At 33.4% G+C, this 21,405-nt stretch overlaps 3 protein-coding genes across 5 annotated transcripts; 1 reads left to right on the top strand and 2 right to left on the bottom strand.

Annotated features, from left to right (window-relative positions):
- Nucleotides 1-614: 614 nt before the first annotated feature.
- LOC133315245 (F-box/kelch-repeat protein At5g42350-like) lies at nucleotides 615-3,617 on the bottom strand. 2 transcript variants are annotated; one of them, XM_061516827.1, is made up of 2 exons: nucleotides 3,478-3,617; nucleotides 615-2,863 (listed from the first exon to the last, which is right to left on the bottom strand). In XM_061516827.1, exon 2 carries the CDS (start codon nucleotides 2,766-2,768, stop codon nucleotides 1,026-1,028), a length of 1,743 nt encoding a protein of 580 aa, XP_061372811.1. In that variant the 5' UTR covers nucleotides 2,769-2,863; nucleotides 3,478-3,617; the 3' UTR covers nucleotides 615-1,025. The 2 variants fall into 2 exon arrangements, with proteins under 2 accessions (XP_061372811.1, XP_061372812.1); XM_061516828.1 differs by lacking the exon at nucleotides 3,478-3,617 and adding an exon at nucleotides 3,295-3,438.
- A 3,913-nt stretch (nucleotides 3,618-7,530) lies between these two features.
- LOC133315263 (uncharacterized) lies at nucleotides 7,531-10,742 on the top strand. Its single transcript, XM_061516855.1, has 9 exons — nucleotides 7,531-7,689; nucleotides 7,800-7,826; nucleotides 7,917-7,996; nucleotides 8,269-8,338; nucleotides 8,606-8,669; nucleotides 9,447-9,498; nucleotides 9,661-9,685; nucleotides 9,786-9,877; nucleotides 10,429-10,742. Exons 1-9 carry the CDS (start codon nucleotides 7,579-7,581, stop codon nucleotides 10,481-10,483), a joined length of 576 nt encoding a protein of 191 aa, XP_061372839.1. The 5' UTR covers nucleotides 7,531-7,578; the 3' UTR covers nucleotides 10,484-10,742.
- Nucleotides 10,743-11,284: 542 nt separating this feature from the next.
- On the bottom strand, nucleotides 11,285-14,546 carry LOC133315223 (probable protein phosphatase 2C 27). 2 transcript variants are annotated; one of them, XM_061516802.1, is made up of 4 exons: nucleotides 13,541-14,546; nucleotides 12,942-13,110; nucleotides 12,354-12,559; nucleotides 11,285-11,974 (listed from the first exon to the last, which is right to left on the bottom strand). In XM_061516802.1, exons 1-4 carry the CDS (start codon nucleotides 13,765-13,767, stop codon nucleotides 11,422-11,424), a joined length of 1,155 nt encoding a protein of 384 aa, XP_061372786.1. In that variant the 5' UTR covers nucleotides 13,768-14,546; the 3' UTR covers nucleotides 11,285-11,421. The 2 variants fall into 2 exon arrangements, with proteins under 2 accessions (XP_061372786.1, XP_061372785.1); XM_061516801.1 differs by having other exon boundaries at nucleotides 12,942-13,136; nucleotides 13,564-14,546.
- Nucleotides 14,547-21,405: the final 6,859 nt, after the last annotated feature.

Genomic DNA, 21,405 nt, shown 5'->3' with positions numbered 1-21,405 from the left:
TGGTGGAGCCCACCATTTACAAAAAAAAAGAAAAAAGGAAAAAAGAGTGTTACAGTTTTTTATGGGTCTATAGGAGATAAACTACTCTTATGTTGTATAAGAGTAGTTTTTCCCAATACAAAAGGCTATTAATCAACTTTGATTTTCAGCTAAGTTCTTCGACATATTTCTTGCTGAAAGTATCCTCGCTCCATTGATAAAGAGTCTACAATCGACATTTTGTCATGTATAGGTTCCAACATGTATTAAATTTCATTGCAGAGGCCTAAATCATCAGTTAGAGATGCCTATATATATAAGATTTTTAAACTACAACGTAAAACTAAAAAGTCTTATATCATATTTCAAGAGTTAATTTCCGTCAATTTGACAGTTAAAGTTTATTGGATTAGATTAAAGAATCCACATAGATTCACAAGAAAATCTCTTGCAACTTTGCCCTTAGAAAATATAGGATTTAAGCGTGTGACAACGCACCTAATCATACATTATATACTCGTTTTCATCATTAAGCAAATTCCTTACTATGCCATTTTGAAAATTGAGACGATGTAATATCAAAGATAGAGTTCTCATTGACGAAACTCAAAAAAATCAAAGATATCATGTCTCATGCGTGAAGCCAACTACTACACTTTGATTGCAAATAGCAATATACCACATTCAGAGCAGGTTGATTAGTTCAACTAGTAAAATATAGAAGGCCTGGGCATAAAGAAGGTGAGAAGAATTCAACTTACAAAAAACATATTTCAGACAATCGACGAATAGCAAGAACAATATAGGTGCAAAGTCAGGGTGGAATTCAACTTTATGGTTGGTGTGAAATGAATTAAACAAAAAGAAAAGAAGGTACATAAGAACCACTGAAAGTGAGACCCGCAGTCCAGAGAGTTCAGAAGACTTGCCCGTTTACAATTATATGCAGCAAATACAAAGCAGGACTTACAGATCATGTTGCATCTCAAAACGACATAGAGGAAAGATTTGAGATTGTGCTGCTGAGCATACATGCGCAAAGGATTTCATAGGTGTAGGACAGCCACAGATTTGGTCAAGCATGAAGAACCATCCAGCTCATGAGTAACATGATTCCTTGAAATATGGTTCCACTTTGCCAAATTAGACACATCACATGCAGTGAAAAAATCCAACACCTGACCAAATATTTTGAACATCTCTACCCCAAAAATCAGGTTTTTGTCTGCCACAAAAACTGCATTCCAGTCCATTGGGGCATCAGGATGCACTGAAACTTCAGTCCAGGTATGATACATGAGATCTAACTCCCATAATTTTCTAACAGCCTTGTTTCGTCGCCCAATTTGACCATCCCCTTCACACCAGGACACTGAGAGCATGAAAAGTCGGCCATTAGAAGATACAAGTTTGGGGTAGTATTCATGTACACGAGGTGGGACCGGAGTGGTTTGAATTGAAAACCAGAAACCTCGTTCTATGTCATATGCTGCAAGCTTGTCCATCTTGGAATAAACATAAAACATCCTGCCACAAACAATTCCAGAACAAGCAACTCCAAAATCAAAAGGCAATCTCTGGATTTCAGTCCATTTATTTGATACAGAATCATATATTTCTCCAGATTCCAAAGGCTCATCCCAAGATCCCAGACCTCCTACAGCTATCAACAAAAACCTTTTACTACCCTTTGAGCTTAAATGATCATTTCTTTGTCTATGGAATTTGTATGCCTTTCTACCAGGCAAAGATGAAGCTTCGGACTCGTTGAAAGCAGATCCGCAATGACGTCTCATTGAGAGCTTATGAGGATCCTCATATACATCTGAAACCCCGCCAATCTTTGATCTTGGAAAACGCCGACTTTGATGACTTTGACAAGTTGGAAAATCCAAACTGACCTCAAAGACTCCTAATAAAGGAATTGATCTAGCATATTTCATAGATGGTATTTTACGCCAAGATTTTGTCAATGGACTAAACACCAGCACCCCTTTGTGTGTCTTGAATGGGCTCCTATCCACTCTCCCAAAGTTAGCCAAGCTAGAACATCCTCCAACAATGAAGATATCATCCAGTGTACTAGCAACAGAGAAAAAGAACCTTCCTCTGAGAAATTCAGCATCCATCCTATGCCATTGATTTAGAGACACATCCAATGCATGTATCTCACCAGAGCAAAAACCGTCTTTAACAGCACCAAAGAGAAACAACCATGGATTTTGATATGAACCCTCCCTTCTCATTTGGAGGAATCTAGGGGTGGTGGTCAAGGACCTCCACTTTTTGCACACAAGGCGAGCATTCATCAAACTTGTCAATGGGAGCCTAACCAAACACATTTCAAGAATATCATCAGGAAGAAAGATATGCATTCTACTGTTTGATATCAATTCTTCAAGTTCAGAATTCTTTCTGGCGTGTCTCCTCCAAAACCTGTCCTTCACCCCAGATGGGAAGCAATCCACAGCAGTTTCTTCAGGGCCACAAATCGGATTATATCCCTTGCCTTCTTCACTGGCACTAGATCTCCTTCTACTGCTCGAATCACCAAATTCATCACTAGTGTCAGCAGTAGCACCTACTTTGCAGCCCCCACCTCGACCATACAGAGTTAGGCATCTTAAAGTAACCCCCTGTTCAGCATCATCATCATCATCTTCCGCTGCACTTCTGTTATTCCTCTTCCTCAACTTCTGGCTGACACTCCTCACAAGACGCTTTGACACTCTCAAACTCTGTAAATCTTGACAAAGAGATTCGTCTGCCCCCAATCTTTCAGTAAACATTATGCTCACTAATTTTTCACAAGAAAATATACAAGACCTGTCGCTATCTTGCAATTTGCGTCTAGAGTAGCACACAAGCGCCTTCTATGATTCATCTAAAGAAAGAAAACTCGAGAAATTAGAATTGAGCATCGTCAAATAACAGAAACACAAACACACAGTATCAATGTTTTAGTAAACATTCCACATCTAACCCATATAAATTTTACCCTTAAAAACACTGCAAGAGTACATACATCAACGTAACTGAGAAAATAAAAAAAGAGGAAAACGGGATAGATCCTGACAAAAGAAAAAGAAAAAGATTTTTCCTCGCAAAGGCAATCAATGAATCCAGATCCTGAAGGGAGATAGATAGATATATATATGGTGAGAATTGCCAATTTTATATGAAATCGAAATATTACAATAAAGGCATCCAAGTGCAAGGGGAAATATGATATTTGTGAAATAATAATAATAATAAGAAAATAGGTAGCAGTGAGTGAGAGTGATGATAACAGTGAGTGAGTGAGTGAGTGATTACCTAGGCACAAGCACAAGCACAAGCACAAGCGCAAATATTTTCCAGACTAGAGAAGAAGCAAATTCATTCATATCATATAAGCATGCAACTTTCTGGCTTGACGAATCTAATGTATAACGGAAACTCTCATAGATTCCCTAAGGCGCCGGAAAGGGGAAAAAGGAAAAGGAAAAGAAGACTTACATTGCAATCCAATTGAAAATGAAACGAATCACCAGTTCCATGCTCGATTAGAAATGGTCATATTATACCTACCACCACATCCACGAAACACAACTTTACTTTTTCATTTCATGGCTCCGATTGGAAACAAAAAACAAAAAAAAAAAAAAAACAAATTAGCAGTAAACAACAATTTTGTGGCTTGGTTGGTCGGGACGGGTATTTAGTAAAGCGACTGCACCACTGATTAAAAAGCAACCCATCGGCCTCACCCTCTTCTTTTCCCATTTTCTTTCTTTTTTTATTAATTATTATTATTATTCTACTGCTGACCTTTTTAACTTTTTTCTTTTGTTTTATTTTTGCTTTATTTTCTCTCTCTTATATTATGCCTGCTAACATGTCACGTAATGATACTGTGGACAAAAAATTGTATCGTAATAATAGCTATGTTAACTCCAGAATTCAATTTCCCATGTGTGTAATTTATGACGCCACGTTTCATTTTAACGGTTACCATCCCATTTAACTACACAGCAGCCTGCAAGGCATCGTCAGTGTGTAACTGTATTTTTCTTTTTCTAACGGCAATATTCGAAGTGATAATAAATAGGAAATAAATTTTCTTATGTGTAATTTAATATGATCATGTCATATCCGTAATTTAATATAACTATGTCATCTAAAAGGATCTTAACCATTAATAATCAAATCGAGGTGATTATTGTGTAACTTGTCATCTTTATACTTTTTCTCTCTCCCCTTAATTTACCAATGTTATTAAATTTGACTTGATCATTGATCCGATCGAGATATTGGATCACCAGTTCAATCGCATGACCTGTTAAGTATATGTAAATCTATATTTTATATTAAAAAACAGTAAATATATTCAAATACATGTAAAAAAATAATACTAATTTCAAATATTTTAATATAAAAATAATAAATCATACATCATTATCCAATAAAGGATCAAACAAACATACAATGTTTGTAATACTGGTGCTTTAGGTTTAATGGACAACATCTTTAACCATAAATTAAATCAAAATTTCATGCATAGTACATAACTAAAATAATGTTAGTGTAGTAGGTACATAACTTATATAAATCATTAAACAACAAATCACTTAAATATTTTAAAAGAAAACAAATCATTTGTGAATTTAAAAAAATGATATCCTTGTTATCAAAAAAAAAAAAATGATATCTTTTATGGATTTTTTTTTGTGAACCGACTGGGTCACCGATTTTCACCAAAATCAGCCGAGTTGCACTGGTTACAATGTTGTTTCACCCGGACCAATTATATGATTAGTTACTGGTTCTCGAGTCAACCTATCTAGGCTTGTCCGGATTTATCAACAGTGCTTATTAACATTAATATGTTAGAATTGTCCCGCATGATAATTAGCACTAATAAATATTAACAATTTAGTCCTAAATTGAGAAAAACTTTAAAACTTACCTTTGAAAAAATTCAAATAGAACAATAAGTTGTTCAATGGATCCATGACCAAGGATATAATGTGATAGGGTCACGATGGACAAGGAAGCTTCAATGGAATGAGTTTGGTGGTAAAACTCCATCACTAAGTTGTGGATTTGTATATGTATTATTTAATATGATTATATTATATAAGAGGATTTTAAGTATCAATGAAAAATTAATAGTGATAATTTTGTAATTTTCTGTCATACGAGAGGATCTTAATCATCAATAAATAAATTATCCATGATGATTTTGTATCTCTAGTTATATGAGAGGATTTTAATCACCAATGAATAAATCAAGGATAATGATTTTGTAATTTCTTATCTCAATATTTTTTTTTCTCTTCCCTTGTCACTATTGATTTGCTTCTTTTTTTTTAAATATTCCAATCGGTTCATTGCTTTGCAACTAATCCGATTCGGGGCGGGTCCAGGATTAAGGCTTTAAACCCCTCCTAAAGGTGGTACTGGAAAGATTCGAACACATGCTCTCACCCCCACCTGCTTAGCTTCCATGCGCCAACTGAGCTACCTCCATTTGGTGATTTGCTTTAGAATGATTAAGATCCTCTCATATCACATGATGCGATTATATTAAATAACACTCGGAAAAATTCACCCCAATCTAAAATGGAAAAAATGTTTATCTTTTTAAATGACACAACTTATATCATTTCACTCTCACAAAGAGGTGGAACCCATACCTCTATTTTTTTGTCAACTCTCTCCTCCTTTATCTAACTCTTTCTCTCTCTTAAAATGACACAATTTTACGTTCTTTAAAATGACACATACTTTTCCCATCTAAAATTAAGAGAAATGGTTTTCTGAAAGGTGCAACGGGCCAGGTTAAATAAGGCCCAACATTATTCAAATCGAAGAAACTAGTCTTCCAGTCTTTTGCAAGGTTGTAACTTGTAACACGAGTTTGGGGGAAAACACTACCCCGTGCAAGGTTGTAACGCGAGTTTGGGGAAAAACACTACCCCTCATCACCTCAGTGCTACAAATATAATTCAAATCACCAAGCAAGATCCAATTGGAATAAAACTTGAAGGTCGTCAAGTTAATGCAGTTTCATCTTGTAAGTTGAAACAACCTTGTTCACTTTTAAAAGTTTTTTTTTTTTTAATTTTATCACCTTAAAACCTTTATTAGATATTTATACTTGCCTGTGCAAACTTTTTTATTTTATTTTTTACTCACCTTAAGAATTTTCGATGGTGGATGTAGAAATGCTCCAACAATGGACTAAATTTTCACTTTTTTATTCTTTGGTGTGTGTCTTAAACACGTTAAATAAAAAATTGCGTGCTCTAATAGCAATGAGATAATTTTTTTAGTACAACGGAGCTTCTACTAAAAATATCAAAGAGTGAAATTCATATTGCATGTTGGTAAAATAATTACAGTTAAATGTGTGTGTGTTCTCTATTTTATTTTTTTATTTTTTTCAATTTTAGCTAGCCACGTATTGAATCTTTAATGTTATGGGAGTACTAATGATATTTTCAGCAATACGCTAAATTTAAATTTTTATCCCCTTTCTTATATGATATAGGACTTAAACATGTTTGAACAATATTGGCTATCAACAATTAAGTATTTATACGTGTGCCCAAACATTTTTTCTTCGTTAAAGTGTGTTCTTAGTGTACATATTTAAAAATTAAAAATAAAACTACTAAATATAAATAAAAAGATATATATGATCTTTTTTAATTAAAAAATTTAATATTTTTCCTATAAATAGGAAATAATATTATTTGATATAAATAAATAAAAATCCTATGAATAAAAAATAATGTTGTTTTTGGGAGAATATTAAATTATTTTTATAATTATAATTTATTCTAAAGTTATAATAGTCTTTATTATTATAATTTTTTAATCTTTTAATCTAAAATAACGTCATTTTAAGAATAATTGTATTCTACTTAATGGTAGAAATATTAAAGCTTTTAATTTAAATCCATAAATTATTGACTTTTAAATTCTTCAAAAGTATTGAACTATTAAAAAATTTAAAAAGAGAAGGGTTACATTTATAACTTTTTTTATTATTTATAATTCTTACAACATGAACTTTGTATTCTAGGAATACACTCTCAAATATTTGTATTCCTCCTAATACATAATACATGGTTGAAATTGTAAGAGTTATAAACAATTTTTTTTTATAAATATAACTTGTACCATTAAAAAATATTGAAAATATACCAATTATGATATTAATATTTTTTATCTTATAAAAAATAATTTTATCTCTTACTTAGGAGGCTGTACTTTTCTTACTCTCTTCAGAAATTACCTATATATTTTATATTCTGAGGGAGGATATTTTGACTACCAAAAGTTTTCACTATCACCTTACTACCTATCTAATCACTATTGGATTAACATTTTCTCTCTCTTCAAAAACTTTTTAACATTCTCTTTAATCCAATAATAATTTGATAGGTAATAAGATGGTAGTGGACACTTTTGATAGTCAAAATATCCCCCGTCGTATATTTTTTGGGTAGGTTGAGAAGGCTAGAGAGAGAGAGGTTGGATCCAGCAAAAGTAATTATTAATTACTAATCAGCAAAGCAGGTAGAGGAAGAGGGAGGGCCAGAGAAGAAGATGATGAAGATATCAGGGTCAATGTCGTTTCTGTGTCTCTTCCTACTCATCGGAACGTTAGCGCCATCTGATGCCGTTGATGACAAATGTGCGGCCTGTAAAGCTGTCGCGGTATCTTAACCTCATTTTCTTCGTTATATAATTTGATCCATCTAATTTATTTTTATACAATATATCATATCAGATGATATACCATTCTGATTGTGGTTTGCATCTTGCAGGAGGAGCTACAGATTGGGCTTTCCAGTGTAACTTTGTTTATTTCAATTCAATCATTCTTCGTTTTATGATCGATTCGAATCCTTACATTTAGATTTTGAGACATTGTGTTTCCACAGGAGAAGCCTCGGAATCACTTGGATATGCGTCATCGCTTGGACTCCAAGGGCCAGCGTAAAGGAAAGCTAATCGATTACAGGTATTATAAGCCTCTCTATGCCTTCAATTTCAACACCTCTCTTAGCTGCTAGTTCACAACTGAATACTCTACTTCCTTTTTCATTTTCAGAATTCAATCTCACATCTCACACTGAAACATTTGGTCTTCTCATTTCTTTGCGAAACAATTATAATTACATCTCTGTATGTTGATCTCTCAGAGGAAATATGCATTTATTCTACTTAGTTACTGGCATCTAATGACTATATAACTGTGAAACTGTTTTTTTTTTTTTTTCTTCAAATGTACAGAGTTAGCGAGCTAAGAGTCGTTGAACTTCTTGATGATCTTTGCGAAAAGATGCAAGACTACACATTCAAGGTGCTTGCTTATCTTACTTTCCATTGGTTCCTTATCTTATCGGCTTACCATCTATCTGTTCTTCTTCACAGTTCTAGTTTCTAAATCTGTAGCTATTTGGTGAGTTCATATTCTGTATGTAAATTTAGTTTATCTGCTCTGCCTCTAGGTAAATGCATGACATACTTCTTTATCTGCTTCCACTTCTATGGCCCTTTGATTCTGCTACGTAATTAGATAATTCTAGAATGGGTGTTATTGGAATTCTTTTTCTATCTATTTTTGCAGATAAACACAAACACAAATACATATGAATGGTTCAAAGTGGATAACTGGGATAACCTCATAGCAAGTATGTACTCTATTTCATATGCCTATGATTAAGCATGCTTGACTTCGTGCAGTTTCTCCCTTTGTGTGCTGACCAATTCAAATATTTCCAGAACTGTTACCTGATGGATTCTTCAGCCTTAATAAAAACATATTAAAGTTTTTGTGGCAAACAACTGAGTAGCATAGTTAAGAAAAAACTATGCTATACCTATCTGTTCTATTATTTGTGGGCTTTATGATACTCAACATAGCCATGATATATTAAAACAATTAAAAGTGATGAGAAATAAACCATCACTTTGCTTGTTATGTAAGAATGAATATGGTTTGTGATTATTCATAAAATTCACATATACAGTACAGAAATATATTCTATATTTAGGATTTTGATTGCTTTGTCTCCAAAATCAGGAATAGATAGCTGTAACTTAATTGGATTAATCCAGTTTTTCAGAAGCATGTTTTGTGAGATGTTTGCATGATGATTTATCAATATATCACTTATAATGCGAATTTCTGGTTTTGAAGTCCATATTTCACCATGTGGCATGTATAAGTTATTAAGGTGAAAGATTTTAATTCCTTAATGAGTCTTGTTAACATCACACTACACTAATCTCTGAATTATTTCAGTTTGTTGCACTGTAATGCTTCTTCCAGTATTTAGCATTTTAATTGCCTTCTTCTTCTTGTTTTTTGTTTTCCTTTTTTTAATGCTTTTGCAAATGAATAATTTAGAGGTTTCTTTAATTCTCATCAAAGTTTCTGAACTAGTATTCTATTCTTCTATTGACAGATAAGCAAGAAGCTCGGGCATTTTCAAAGCATATATCTTCTTATTGTGGAAGGTAAGAGACAACTAGTTTTATGTTTTTAACTCTACATATTTTTTATTTTTTTTAACTGGGATATTTATGGCATCAATGCTTTGTCTTTAGCTTTTGCAACAAGTGATTTTTGAAACTTGAGTACTGTAGTTGTGTACTAACCATCATATGTACTATGACCAGATTACTTGAAGAAACAGAAGATGAGGTGAATTTTCATGTTACGATTCTTCTACAGTTAATGTATATACGTTCATCTGCATTATATGGTAATGATGAGTTATTTCTAATTATGCCAAGCCTTGCAGTTGGCTGAATTGATAAAGAAAGGATCTGTTAAAGTGGGAGAAGTCAGCAAAGTTCTTTGTCAAGATTTGAGCAAACATTGCAGTCAAACGAGGTAACTTAAAAATAATTTATCTTAGCTTAGTGGTTCACTTGATTAGCCAGGACACATTTGTTGAATTCTTGGTCTACAATGAGTTTTTGGGTATCCAATCAGGTTGTATTTTCAAAGATCATAGCATTGTTTATTGATCAGGAACATCCTAACTTGCTTTTAGCATTACTAGGAGTCAGCCCTCCCGCTCTGGCTTGATCCTCCTAATCCTTATAGGAATGCGTTTGTATGTATCATAGATGACCATTGATCCATGTAGGATAGTTTCGCACTTGCTTTACGAAGCTGTTGCTGCTCTCCTTGTCATTGTTATTATGTAGAGTGAAATAAATGTATTTGCCTCCCAAAGGTTTTGAAATGTTACAAATACTCGAAAAAGATAAACCACAAAGACCTTCCTAAGGGGGAGTATTAAAATTGAAATTCAAAACAACGGAGATTTTTGTAATTTGCCCCAATTTCAGTCAAAAGGTGTTTGTAATGTTAACAGTTGATGCCATTCTTAAAATGACAGCATATGGAGATAACTGAAAATGGTTATATTCATGCAGTGTATCACACGAGGCAGAGGACGACGTTGATGATGAAGATCATGGGGAGCTCTAAAACCCTGGATATTAGGGTGGCCGGAAACATATGCTTTAAGGTAATTAAAAATTAACAGAAGGCATCCCAAAACTGATGGTATCGTCCATTTTTTAGTTGGAGTTTGGATGAACTTTTTTCTCATTACAAACTAAGACTTGTTTGACGATGTGGGGGATCGAACTTTGATCTAGTAGTTATTATGACTTCAGGGTTGTTTCATGCACTCCATTTTTTTAAAAAAGAAAAGATCTCACAAATTATCATAAAACATAACAAAAGTAACAGATAAATTTACATCCATTATTTGATGTTTGTTTTGAGAGGGCCTATTGTTTGTCTTCCGTTAAATGTTACCAATAGCCTTTTATGACTTTGACGGAGACTGTTAATTTGTTATTGCTTGGGCTATATTGTGAAAATGCTTCATTCATATCCGACCCCAACAGGTATTATTAAACTATTTAATCTGCACAGGTCCGGATTCTCTTAAAATGAGGTTAAAAATAAATTCAAGAATAATCTTTAAAAATGAAATAAAAAATTTCTTCAAATTTCGTGGAAAACCTGAAAGAAGTTTTCTGTCCGGGAGCAAAAGCAGATGCGCTGTGTGTAATGTCAGCGTATATCTTTAATCCCTTACACGTCAAAAGAAAATATAGACAAGGGGAAAGCATCGTACGCCTATCACGTATATCTTACTTGTACCGTTCGTAAGAGGAAAGGAATCGCGAATGTCGCATATCACCCATGTAAACTAATGGTCTATCACTTTTAAAAAGAAAAAAAAAAAGTTGAAAGGGAATGTAAAAGAAAGGTGAACAAATAAACTAGATTTGAAAGAAATCGGAGCAGCACCAGATGACGAACATACCCCAGCAACTTACACGCATCAATAATTTTATACACACAATATCCATCCATCCTTTCTAAACGTAAACAATCATCATGAACTAATACTAACAGTCCAATACACCCTTAAGTAAATTGAGGCCTTCTGCTGATATACTCCTCCTTACTCGAGCAGGAGGTGTCTCTATCCTAGGAGGAGGATCTGAGGAGAAACATACCACTATAACTGTTAAATTATCACACGAGTTACGCTTCAGAGCCTCTCTGACTAGCTCTCTTGAACACCTTTGAGGATCATTATGTATCATCAATTCTTTCCTTGCCATGGTCACAGCACATTGGTTGCTCATTACATCCCACAGGCCATCGCAGCCCATAATCAAGAACTCATCATCCTCAGTCAGGTGGATTTCCTTCAACTCTGGTTCAGCACTCAAAGGGCAGGCAGAACCCTTGAGACCCTTCATGTGCCAGTCTCCCAAGGCACGGGAAACAGATAACTGGCCATTCAAGTATCCATCGTATACCACTCCACCAAGTCTCTCAATCCTTAGCTTTTCCGAAATGCAACTTGGTTTCTGGTCTTTTGACATCTCAATTGCTCTACCTCGCCTCCCCAGCACAGCTCGACAATCCCCAGCATTGGCAATTATCATAGTCCTGTCAACGACGCATTTTCACAACTTAGAAAGATAACCAACAGAAAATCATACAACAAGATGAATTCGCAATCTATACAAGGGACAATAAAATGCATTTTGACCCCTCATAAGTTTCTTTACCCAACTTTTTGCCTTCCATCTCCAAAGAGAAAAAAATTTCATTTCCCTAGTTTCTTAGATTTCTTCTATATAAACTATGATTAAATAAGTAAATGCCACTATAATGTTACCGAATGCTGACAATGTGGTCATGTCCAACTTCCATTTGTAAAATAATAAGATCTAACAAGCAATAGGCAAATAAAACTTGCCAAAATCAATGAAGCTGATACGGAATCATGGAAACTAAAATAATCATAAATGGAAGCTCACACTACCTTCCAAATACAAGAGCAGTTAAAGCAGTGGTGCCAGAGGAGATATCTAGCGAGCTAGAATCTGCAAATGCATAATCAGCTCTTAGAAACGCACTTGTAATTGCCTTCCCCACGCAAGTTGGAAAGTGAGAGTCCTCAACTATGAATCTGAGGATGTTATTTCTAATAAATGAAGCTGCGTCTGTACCTCCATGACCATCAAACACCTGAACAACGAGTACAGATGGATCAACTGTTGAACTTAACATGCAAACAGTAAATAGAGTCCGAACCTCAATTTATGAGCAACCAAATCCATGAAATAAGACAGTATCTTTTAGAAAAAAGTTCTGTGTCCTAATTTTCAGCAATGGAAATTTGTTATGCAAGTTAAACATCATCCATAATTCATCTCATGAATACAATAGGAGCCAAGAAAGGAAAGGTTGGAATCAAAGCAGTAATTATAGAAAACAAATAATCCTAAGAGGGTAAAAAACATGTGTCCCCTTGTAACTTGTACAGACAGGTATTAATGGAAAATGAGGCTTTATCATCATAGCAGATGCATGTAAACCGTAAAGTAAGATAAGAACACTACTTACTAACCCCATAGAAAGCTCCAGGTAAAGGAATATTTGATTCTGAACCCATATGCTGAATAAGATTATCTATACATATGTGTTCATCTTCCATATATTGTTTAGGTCCTATTTCAGCACAACTTCCTGACCGAAATATGGGTAGAAACTCTGTCTTGTCTTCAGAAGATGCCTCGCTCTCAGTAACCCCAACATCCAAACTCTTAAAAAAGGGGAGAAACACAGACAAATTAGATAAACCACGCTTTCCAAACTACTATGATAAAGGAAAGTGAAATATTGTTGTTAAAAAGGAAATGAAGTTCCATATGCAGTTGGAAAGAATATTCAATCTTCACGGCATTTAAGTTCGGGTTAGTTTTGAGAAATGAATTATAATGATTGACTAAAGCATTACAAGAAAGCAACACAATTGTAAGAGGAACAGAAAAATAAGATATAAAATTAGCTACAAAATTGTACCTAGCAACAAAAGACAAGAGTAATATCAACAAGAGAGAGCACAAAAAACATGACATGCCATTAACTAAAGAAGTTATTCAAACCAAAATGTCAAAATATAGTGATAGAAGATTAACAAAATACCCAACTTTAAAAAGATCTAGCTGATGAAGATTAGATAAACTAACCAAATCTGCTGCAGCCACCAATCTAGTGGAGCTAAGGCTGTGTCTCAAACTCGAGACATGCAGTGGAGGTTTACCCTTTGTTATTGGTTTTAGATTATTATCCAATTCTCCTGCTTTCTCATCTTCAACCACGAACGCATTGCCTTTGTTGTAATCGCCTTCTAACATCGTAAATGGAGGAGAAAAATCCATACCCACAGGCATAGTCGCTCCAAAATCATATATATAAACCAATAATTACTTAAACAACAACCACAAGATGATCTTTTCCCAAAATTATGCGTAGTATATATTTCACAGTCATATAAAGTCTATCATCAACTGAACACCCCCTACTTTTGCGGAATTCAAGGATCCCAGGAACTGTATTGTATGGTCTCAAAAAATCCACAACTGAAATGATTCAATCCTGAAGGATAAGTTAAACCAAAGCAATGATTCGGCCAGAGAGAAGCAAACTTGGGTGAATGGAATAATAATATATGAATTCCAACTCTGCCACAGCCACTTATTTCTATTGATTATTGAAGAAGGTATCAAAAACCCGTGACAAGTACAAAGGAATGATTGGATCCAATATTCTAATTCTAATTATGGAGTAAAAGATAAACTCGCAGAGCACAGTGTTGAGTTGGGGTTATAGGAAAATGGGGGAAAAAATGAAACTTTAATAGCAGGGAGGGAAGTAGGTAATAAAACAATAAATGAGATGCTAAATTTTCATATAGATAGAAATGGAAATTGAGGGTGTAGCCGTGTAGGCACCGAAAGAGGAGAAATTTGCAGTTGAAGCAAGCATCCACGTCCACAAGCCAAGAAAACCAAAAGAGTGAACCACCTAACCCCCAACACACTTTATCAAATCAAAATAGTCAAATAAGATAAGAAAAAGGAACAGTGTTGAAGATGATGAAGGATAAAACCTACTACACAAACAAAAACCCAGAAACAAGAACCAAAACTACGTACGGTTTCGCGTTACCACCGGCGATTCCAGGTAATATGGTGGGTATGGTATGGCGGTTCAGGATGGGTAACATGGACACGTGGAGTATTTTGATTGGGTATTCTGGATGGCCTTGAGTTGATTGCCTTCTAGCCGTTAGATCGTGTTATAAGGTAAATGGACGGCCCAGCCTTCATTTGTCCTTTTAAACGTGCGAGAGCCGAGAAGTTGGGTTTGGACGGAGTGCCAAAGGAAAGGGAAAAAGCCTCGGATTCTCTAAGTACACGCGTTTAGAAATGATTGGGTAGTAGTGAGAACAAGAAAAAAATAATAATAATAATAATTTGCTTTGCTTTTCGATTATCCTTAGGGTGTGTTTGGTATAAGAGAAATTTTTTGGTGACCGGGAATCATGATTAATGGGAATTCAGTAGAAATTGAGTTTACTTGGAATCTCACGAAAGAGGTGTTTGGTTCGCCAAAATATTACCGGAAATATTGGGTAAAAATTACTGATTCCATATTTGGTTTAGAACGAAATATGACTTGGAATATGAGGTTATTTTACAAAAATAACCCCAAACTATTTTTACTTTTGTAATTGATAGATTGGGTCTAGATTTTTATGTGTATTGGGGTATTTTTGTCTCAAAATTTATTGTTGTGCTTTCCCTTTACTTGGTATTCTGATTGGTATTCCCAATTACCATATTATTTTTGGTAATCTGAATAGTGACTTTTCTTTATAAATGAAATTACCGGTAATCCTTGGATATCCGGGAATCGTAATTTATTCCTCCTACCAAACGTGGTAATTACATTTACCAAAGAATGATTACCGGTAATCGTCTTCAAAAACTTCAAACAAACATCCCCTTATGTCCATGAGTACATAGCTATTCCCAATTCTAAAATTAAAAAAAAAAATATATTTACAATGTTGAGATATATAGTCCACGTTGATTGTATGTACAACTAATGTGGAGTTTACAAAGCCTTAGGCATTCTCATTCTTTGAGCTAACTTTTGGGGTGGTGGATTCCAAGTTTCTTTACATGGTATCAGAGTCTCGCCGCCCCCACTTTCTCTTGTGGCGTTTCTTAGCACAGGTAGGCTGGGCCTGTTGCATTGTCCACTCTTCAAGTCCAATGTGAGATATATAGTCTCACATTGGTTGTATGTGCAACTAATGTAGAGTTTATAAGGTCTTTGACACTCCCACCCTTTGAGCTAGCTTTTAGGGTAGTGTATCCAAGATTCTTTATATGATATCAGAGCTATGTGTCTCGGATTCGATCCTCACACCGCCCCCCCCACTTTCTTTTAAGTGAAAATTCTTAAATTCTTCCTTCGCACAGGTAGGTGAGCATGTGCATTGTCCACCCTTCAAGCAACAACTTAATGTAAAATTATTAATGTAATCTCACCCAACAACTTAAACTTTTGGATTGAATTGATTCTTTTCATATAAGATATCTTTAAAAATGGTTAATTGAATGATAGCGGGTGCTTCGTTGAAAATTTTATCCTTTTTAAACTGCATCCTCATCATTTCCGCTTTTTTCCTCTCAAGCATAAGCTAGCCATAGCATATAGCATAGCTTAGCTCGGGCGAAAGTTGAGATATGATGTTGTGTGCTTGTTCTTTTGGGTAACTTGAAAGATACATTATATTATATTGATATTATGTTCTATGTTACTCATGTCTTGTAAAATTCTGTCCACTCAAAATCTGCAATTTGACTGTTGAATGGGAAATTATGTCACTAAGGGATTATACGAAAGTATTCACGCAATTAATGATAGATAAAAATTATATAATAATTTTCGGTTGAAATTGGATTCAAAGGAACCACTTACAAATCTTGAATCTAACGTCATTCATGACTTGAATTCACGTAGTATTATTGATCTTTTGAATATCTAATACTCAAATCATTAATGTGTCACTTGTGTACTTGTTTACACGTCCCTTCATTTGACGGCAGCGTCAGTACACAGGCATCGGTATTCTTATGTCTCTTGGTGACTCAACATCAGTTTATGTTACTTACACGTATAATTTTTCACAGAATCTTTTTCATAAATTACTGAATAATGATTAGATTTCATTTCAGTTCTTTTGATTGACCTTTATTATGCATAAAATCTTGCATGGGTGCACAACTATCATTATTTCTGCAACCTGCTCAACATCGATTCCCCCTTCTTAAAAATAAAATAATAATAATAATAATTATTTGTGATTTCGATCCACTCTCGTGAGGGTTTTTTACTTATTCATTTACTCATTTGTACGCGACACTCGCATCATAAGGGAGCATATAATATTCCAGTCACCTCACTTTATAACAAATCTCACTTTTTCTCAAGTTTTTATTAAATGTCACTTTTAAAACTCACTTTTTCTTTTGAGTCACGTTGGATTTGTATTTTTCTTTTCTTTTCTTATTTATACTGTTACAAGAGATAAAGTTATTTATTGTAATTTTAAAATTATATCATTTTGAGAGTTGAAGGATGTTTTAATAAAATTACCAATATTATTGATCAATTTCATAATGAGAATTGTTTTACCTACCCCAGCTCCACCGAAAAGTACTAATCCTACTTATTTTTTAGAGAATAAAGTTTCTTTTGGATCTCTAATAAAAAATATGGTTCTCATTTTAATATCTTACAAAAAAAGTAGTCATCTGGTACCTATAAAATTCAAAGTGAATCTATTTTAGTCATTTTGAAGGACTAATATGAGTTTTTTTTGAATTTGTAAAGGACCACGATTTCATTTCTTTGGGATATCGAGACTATTTTTTTTTTGTAAGAGACTAAAATGGGGACCATTTTTTTTTAAGGACCCAAAAGAGGCATTGCTCTTAATTAATATTTTTTGTATGTACAGCTCACTGATCAAGCGAAGTGTTTTATGAATTTTACTAAAACACATTTCATTAATTTCTTCAACTTTCAAAAGGACATAATTTTGGAGTTGTAGGAGAAACACTCTTCAATATATATATATATATATATATATATATATATATATATATATATATATATATATATATATAGGGGAGTATATATATAGGGGAGGTTATACTTACAACCTATTTTCGTTTACAACCTTTTACAATCATATCTTAACTGTTGATTTTCTCCAATCAACGGTGATCATTTATTATGAATTAATAATTAATTAATAAATTTTATTTGTGAAAATCTTAATCGTTGATTGACGAAAATCAACGGTTAAGATATGGGTTGTAAACAAAAATAGGTTGTATGTATAACTATTCTCATATATATATATATATATATATATATATATATATATATATATATATAGGGCTTATCATATCTCAAATTGCTTGAGATAACTTTATCTTCGACCACTAAAACATAACCGTACAAAGATAGATCAATGGTGATAAAGGAATGGAGAGAAAAAGAGAATCATAACCATTCAAAGGTGAATCAATTAATATAAGGAAATAAACAAACAAAATGACATAATTTTGGGGTAACCGAAGATAAATATATCTCCAGCAGCTTGAAAAATATTTTTCTCATATATATATAGGGGTTCATTTTTTCTGCAGTTACTGCAGATAAATTATATGCAGTAAGCCTAATACGACGTCGTTTAAGGGCGAAAATCCTGGTGTTTTTGTAATTTTAATTTATTTCAGGTTATTATAGTCTTCATAATTATAATTCTTTAATATTTCAATTCCAAAATGAAGTCATTTTGAAAGTAAATGCAGATAGCTTATCTATAGTAACTGCAGAAATATTTTTTTGTGTGTATATATATATATATATATATATATATATATATATATATTATCCTCTCTCTTATAATTTTTTAATTACACAAACCTTTCATATATTTTTGAAACCTACACAAAACTATTTCAAAATATGAAACCGTATCTAGAAATTTTACACAAATTTGAAAATTCATATGTTATTCATTTTATAAATTTTCCTAGTCCGTGGACATTTATGTTTTACTTCTTTGGTCGAAAATGGTTACGTAATCAACATAGAAAAAATACGACAGGATTGCACAGTAAGAAATGATTAGAAGAAGAGAATAATTTATTTAAAAAACTTAATACTTATCATTTTGTTTTAATTTTAATAATATATTTTTTATATTTAGATCTAGAACAGGCCGAATTGACTCTCGTTAGGGCCAAGATCAAATGCTAACCGCGAACCCACGTACAACGCTAATAAATACCAGGCGAATCAAGTTTTTCACATTTCGCATTTTACAATACTTATCCCAAAAAAAAAAAAAAAAAGCATAAAACCACTTATTTTTGGTTATATCGTATAAAGATGTTATTTTATACGCACGGGCGGAACGGCTGAAAATAAGTCCAAGTCAAGCTTAACAACTCAAGGCTCAAGCATAGTTCGTTAAGAAAGTGAATCAATTTTTTTAATTCAAACTCGTTTTACTTCTAACTTTTACCCCTTATGAGGAGTTTCGCAAGTTTTGTATTTCTTTTAGACAAAAACACATGTGAGTTTCTTTTAAAAATAAGCTAAATTTATTAATATTTTGGTCATTTATACTTTTATTCGTCCAAAAAAAGAAGAAGAAGATAATAACAAATTTTGATTTTGGAAAATGGTCACACTCTCATTCTTTGGGTCACTTGCGCCACTCAAGTTCCGAAAAATGCTCACCGCCGCGGATTGGGAGGGTTAGCCAGAGTCAGGTTGATGCTGTTTTTTTGAGTAAATCCGTCGTGTCCCTAACTAAAAAGAAATTACGGTCTTCATTTTTGTTCTTTATAAAAAAAAAATATCCATGTTAGATTTTTTTAGAGATTAAATTGAATTTTCATTGAATTTTTGAAGAGTCATATTTTCAAAGAACTGAAATTTTAAAAAGATCAAAAGTTTATTTTTTATTTATAAAGAACGAAAGTAGATACCATATTTTTTTGTTAAGTACACAAAAATAACTTTACTCTTATTTTTTTTAGGAAGAAACATTAGCCTGTATTATATGTCGCGTAACCACTCAGCCAGCACCATCATAGCTTGGATTAGAATTTCACTTCTTCAGGCATGTGCATTTTGCTATTTTATGTGAAAAATATCTAAGGAAAAAAGTGGGAAAATATCCAGGTTCGAAGCTTGTTTGCTTTTCCATTTCCGAACTAATTTTATTTTAATTACTGTTTATCCGGCAAAGGCACCTCTTCTTAGGTGCATGTCATATTGGCATGCATGTTAATTACTTTGTTTCATTATATTTTTTTGAATTAATAAGTATCACTTGTATTTTATAAATATTTTTAATATAAATACAAATTAAAGATTAAATTTAAAATAATATTTAAAATCATAGAGAATATATATAATCAACTCAAATAAAATTTAAAAAAAAATACAAAAAGGTAAAATATTTTTAAACAAATGTACACTAATTTAATATATAAAAATAAATATTCAAACTATATTCGTGTCAAAGTATGAAAGTCTATGAAGTAGTAAGAACGCGCGAGTGGGCCGGATTGGATCTCAATTATTATATGCAATCAAAGTTAGCTAAGACAAATCAAAGCAATAATTAAAAGGAAGGAGAATTTTGTGCCAAAAATGTATATCAAAGTTAGAAACGCCAGGAAAAGAGAAAAATTAAAAAAAGGTCACTTGAAAAAAAAAGGGAGAGATTTTATTTATTATTAAATTTTTTTACTAACTCTCACTACTAAACTAATCATCGATTTTCGTCAAAATAACGGTTATAATTTATTGAGTATACTTATTAATTAATTATTAATTTTCAATAAATTATAACAGTTAGATTGACAGAAATAAACGATAATTAATTTAGTAGTAAGAGTTGTAAAAAATTTTAATAGTAAATATAACCTCTCTTTTAAAAAAATGCTAGAATTGTCAATATCTCAATGATCAAGCTGTTGCAAGGATCCAAGCTGCTCTCATTCCTAGCGCATCGGATGGAAATGACCGCATTATTTGGAGAAATCAAAAGGTTGGCTGCTCTTTAGTTAAAACCGCGTATTATAACATGCTTGGTTTCCCTCTCGTGCCGTTGAAAAATTCTTGGACTACCGTATGGAAATGGCATGGGCCTCAACGTGTTAAATCTTGTATGTGGATCATAATGCATGGCCGCCTTCTTACTAAAGACCGCACATCTAGATGGAGTGGGGAATCTGGTCATTGTAAAATGTGTCCTGGTGAGTTGGAAACAAATCTCCATATTCTAAGAGATTGTAAGCATGCTAGAAATGTTTGGAATTCTCTGGTTTCAACTAATCGGCAAAGCTTATTCTACAGCTTGGATCTTAGAGATTGGGTTGAAAATAATATCTCAAAAGCTTGGAATCAAAGTAATTCAGATGATTGGCGTGATGTCTTTTTTATCTCTTGTTGGTTCATTTGGGGATGGAGGAACAAAAGTGTCCATGATACTAACTTCAAGCATCCAACCCATGGAACGCACATAATTGCCATGTATATAGAGGAAGTTCGTAACTGCATGGGTAGGAAGGCTATGGCTACTACTAGCATTCATCCAACTCGTATGAGTTTATGGAAACCTCCAAGGCTAAATTGGGTGAAGATTAATATTGATAGGGCAGTTGAAAGGAATACTGAGGTGGCTGCTTGTGGTGAGATTATCAGATCTGATGATGGCTCTTGGTTGGGAGGCTTTGAGTATCATATTGGTGCTTGCACTCCTTTAATGCGGAGCTTTGGGGAACTCTAAAAGGTCTGGAATTGGTTTGGCAACTAGGATTTAAGAAGGTGGAACTAGAAGGAGATGCTTCTGAAGTATTCTCTTTGCTTGCTGATTGCAATGCAGCTTGTCAGCCTCGTATAGTGGCTAAGATACAAGCACT

This window comes from Gastrolobium bilobum, unplaced genomic scaffold (assembly GCF_033153095.1).
Source record: "Gastrolobium bilobum isolate Gb01-03AN ecotype WA unplaced genomic scaffold, APGP_CSIRO_Gbil_v1 utg5152, whole genome shotgun sequence".
Taxonomy (NCBI): Eukaryota; Viridiplantae; Streptophyta; class Magnoliopsida; order Fabales; family Fabaceae; genus Gastrolobium; species Gastrolobium bilobum.
Note: the sequence above shows the minus strand (reverse complement) of the source record. Positions and strands in the feature narration are given on the sequence as shown.

What these genes read in the sequence shown, in the direction of transcription:
- LOC133315223 (XM_061516801.1), bottom strand. Translation starts at nt 13,767, where the DNA reads ATGCCTGTGGGTATGGATTTTTCTCCTCCATTTACGATGTTAGAAGGC. An exon ending in TACCTGGAGCTTTCTATGGG is followed by an intron (nt 12,560 to 12,941) that starts GTTAGTAAGTAG and finishes CTCGTTGTTCAG; the next exon opens with GTGTTTGATGGTCATGGAGG. An exon ending in ACTGCTCTTGTATTTGGAAG is followed by an intron (nt 11,975 to 12,353) that starts GTAGTGTGAGCT and finishes CGTCGTTGACAG; the next exon opens with GACTATGATAATTGCCAATG.
- LOC133315245 (XM_061516827.1), bottom strand. Translation starts at nt 2,768, where the DNA reads ATGTTTACTGAAAGATTGGGGGCAGACGAATCTCTTTGTCAAGATTTA.
- LOC133315263 (XM_061516855.1), top strand. Translation starts at nt 7,579, where the DNA reads ATGATGAAGATATCAGGGTCAATGTCGTTTCTGTGTCTCTTCCTACTC. An exon ending in CGGCCTGTAAAGCTGTCGCG is followed by an intron (nt 7,690 to 7,799) that starts GTATCTTAACCT and finishes TGCATCTTGCAG; the next exon opens with GAGGAGCTACAGATTGGGCT. An exon ending in TACAGATTGGGCTTTCCAGT is followed by an intron (nt 7,827 to 7,916) that starts GTAACTTTGTTT and finishes GTGTTTCCACAG; the next exon opens with GAGAAGCCTCGGAATCACTT.